The sequence below is a fragment of the Octopus bimaculoides genome, chromosome 1, assembly GCF_001194135.2.
Source record: "Octopus bimaculoides isolate UCB-OBI-ISO-001 chromosome 1, ASM119413v2, whole genome shotgun sequence".
NCBI classification, from domain to species: Eukaryota; Metazoa; Mollusca; class Cephalopoda; order Octopoda; family Octopodidae; genus Octopus; species Octopus bimaculoides.
Genome location: NC_068981.1, coordinates 153768484 through 153771452, shown reverse-complemented (window position 1 = coordinate 153771452; position 2969 = coordinate 153768484). Strand labels below are relative to the sequence as shown.

Here is a 2969-nt window from a genome sequence, read left to right as displayed (position 1 = left end):
ATATATATATATATATATATATATATATATATATATACATATATATATATAGATTGAATTCAGTGTTTTAAATTATTTACTTTTGCTCAAATTATTATTGTAATCTTTTTGTTAATGCTAAGTTGATGCGCATCTACAGACATGTATTTTCCTCTTTTTTCACTCACTATTTATGGTGGTTGTACATTTTATCAGTGAGCTAAAATCCTGTTCTTATTGTTAATCACTGTCTACTATTTGAGTATGAATATACTTAGTGTAGATAATTGTTGATTTTAAACTAGATTATGGATTACTTGCTTATTAATTTTTTTTTATTTTTTATGTGTTTGAGAATCATTAGCTCACTCTCTTATTTTAGTGACTTTCTCTATATTGAATGTTTGAAGCTACTGTTTTAAGTGACAGTCTGCATATAATGCAAAAAAAGAAGGCAAAATCATTTTTCTTAAAGCTGAAATACACTTCAGTTATGTGCTTAGACTGTATTGACGGGGAAGTTGGTGATGTTGATTGTATATGTTATATGAATCTACCCAGGTGAGCGAACTTTACTGTATTTCTATGTTAGATATATTTGATTTAATGGAAATTAAAGCATACATCTGTTAAATGTATGCTTTTAATCCTTTGTGATTTTGTTCTAAAATGTTGACATCTGTATTGTTCACTTTGAGTATTTATACTAGTAATAGCTTGATTTGGTACAGCGTTTCCACTCTCCTTTTTTATTTGTATATTTTCATTGTTTTACTTGTAAAAAAAAAAAAATCTAATTTATACTATGCTGAAACAAGTTTTAATGTACCATCTCTTATATTGTATAGGTATAATCTCAATTATCTGCTGGCTGTGGCTCAGACTACGGTTCTTAATAGCACAGGTTTTTATCTTTAGACATGTTAATTCTTTATTAGGTATGACCTTTTTGTGGCTAGTCTCTGTATGTTAGGGGTATGAACTTTAAACGAGTACACATACATTTAGGAGTCTGGGAAATGTAAGATATTCTTTATATTGTTTTTGGATATTGCAGTACTTGGAGAAGCAACTAGTTTGTTTCTGTTGTAATTCATTTGGTTGGTGTTCTTTAATGTATGGATAAAACTAATTTTAACTGATACAGAAAATTAAAGAAAATGAACACTAAACAAACTATGATAATCTTGATTATGCTATTGTGTTCTATGTTCGAAATAGTAGCAGTAATAAAAATAGACCCTCCCCCTTTCTGTCATGAATGGCCATGGGATTTCACCTAGAAAGTTCCCCTCCAATGTACAATTCCAGGCAAGGTTGTTTATGGGAGACTAACAGTTGCTGATGCATACCAGCCTCCCCTCTCCATACCACCAATGTTATCCAAGGAAAAGGCAAATGCCAATACAGCTTGGCATCAGTAACATTGCAATTTGTTTCTACATCTGAGGGAACTGGAGCAATAGGAAATAAAGTGTCTTGTCAAGAACACAGTAGCAGTAAATTATATTTATTTATTTCTGAACACAGTAGCAGTAAATTATTTATTTATTTATTTATTTATTTCTGAAAGTTAGAATGTAAGATTTGTTTTTGGCAATAATATGTATACTTTGAAGCCCTTGCAAGTATGGCACAAGCAGTTGTAAAAGTTGCTTCTGAAAGGCACCAATTGTTAAGCCTAAGTTACATATGATCAAAAAGAACTGCAATCAAAGGCTTTCCAGCTATGACCATCCCTTCTTGTTCTTAAGAACAGTATATCTAGGACTTAATTATTCAATGTATTTCTTTTTAAGACAATAGAACCTGATTTGAGGAACATTGGACAGGTTAAACAACCATGTAAGGTCTCCCTCATTAACTTGTTGAGATAACAGTATATTAATCAAGTGGTTTATACAAAAAATTGTAGTACATAATCTTGCTTAAAAGATGATCTTACTGAAAAGATAATCTGCCAAATGTATCAGACAATACTTACTCTAGTCATGTGACCATTGAATCACAAGCACACAAATCAGTGAATGTTTTGTTCACCAATTTCTACATTGGAACAAGCATTTTTCAACTTGGATCAGAAAGTCCAGTTATTTATCATTGAAGAGAACGAATCGAGTCTGCTGATTCACTGGCATCCTGAGTGAGGCCCTGTGTTTTTGACTCTTCAGTCTTTTTAAGATGTTTCTCCGAGACAAAATATTACAGATTTATACTTTTTTGCATTTGTATACTCATTGTATGTATGCACACTGGTGTTATTTTAAAACATTTTTTTGCCTATGGGTTGATTTAAATTCTTTACTACAAGCAAATGTTTGTCAGATGTTCAATGATCATATTACCTATAATAGTGATCTGCATTTCCAATAACGGAGCCACTATGCTTACCTGCTAGAAATAGTTGACAAATTTCCTTCAAATTGTACCCTACCATCTTGAAACAGGGAAGGACTGATTAAATGGTGTAATCCTTGATACAGTAGTCCTGGGGAGAGGGAACCCCTCCCAAATGGGATAAACACAACCAGAACACTTTTTTGATCATAGATCTGTTTGAGTATCTGATTTGGGGCAAAATGACGACCATCACCTGTAATTCCTTCAAGGTGAATTGTTCCTACGTAATATATCTTATATCAAGGTAAACTAAATCATTAATAGTTAAGTGTCTTTGCTATGGATACAGTTGAGCAAGAGTCAGGAAACAGATCATTGTTCTTTTGGTTGGTAGGATGACTTTGTAATGATTCTAACAACTGAATGTGTTATGACTCAAACAGATTGAATATGTCACGACTCAAACAACTTGAATGTGTCGCTGTTCAAACAGCTTGAATGTGTCGCTGTTCAAACAGCTTGAATGTGTCGCTGTTCAAACAGCTTGAATGTGTCGCTGTTCAAACAGCTTGAATGTGTCGCGGTTCAAACAGCTTGAATGTGTCGCGGCTCAGGCAGCTTGAATGTGTCGCGGCTCAGGCAGCTTGAAT

At 33.0% G+C, this 2969-nt stretch overlaps 1 protein-coding gene across 8 annotated transcripts in view; it reads left to right on the top strand.

Annotated features, from left to right (window-relative positions):
- The window catches only part of LOC106870506 (ras-specific guanine nucleotide-releasing factor RalGPS1), a 208003-nt gene that overhangs the window by 138681 nt on the left and 66353 nt on the right, over nucleotides 1–2969 (top strand). Inside the window, exon 1 of one of the 8 annotated variants that reach the window (XM_052971605.1) lies at nucleotides 365–540. The exons of the other annotated variants lie outside the window; for them this stretch is intronic. Within the exon in view, the coding sequence (XP_052827565.1) occupies nucleotides 380–540 (161 nt within the window). The 5' untranslated portion in view covers nucleotides 365–379. Of the gene's footprint in view, nucleotides 1–364; nucleotides 541–2969 lie in introns of those variants that run through there. 8 annotated transcript variants of the gene reach the window in all.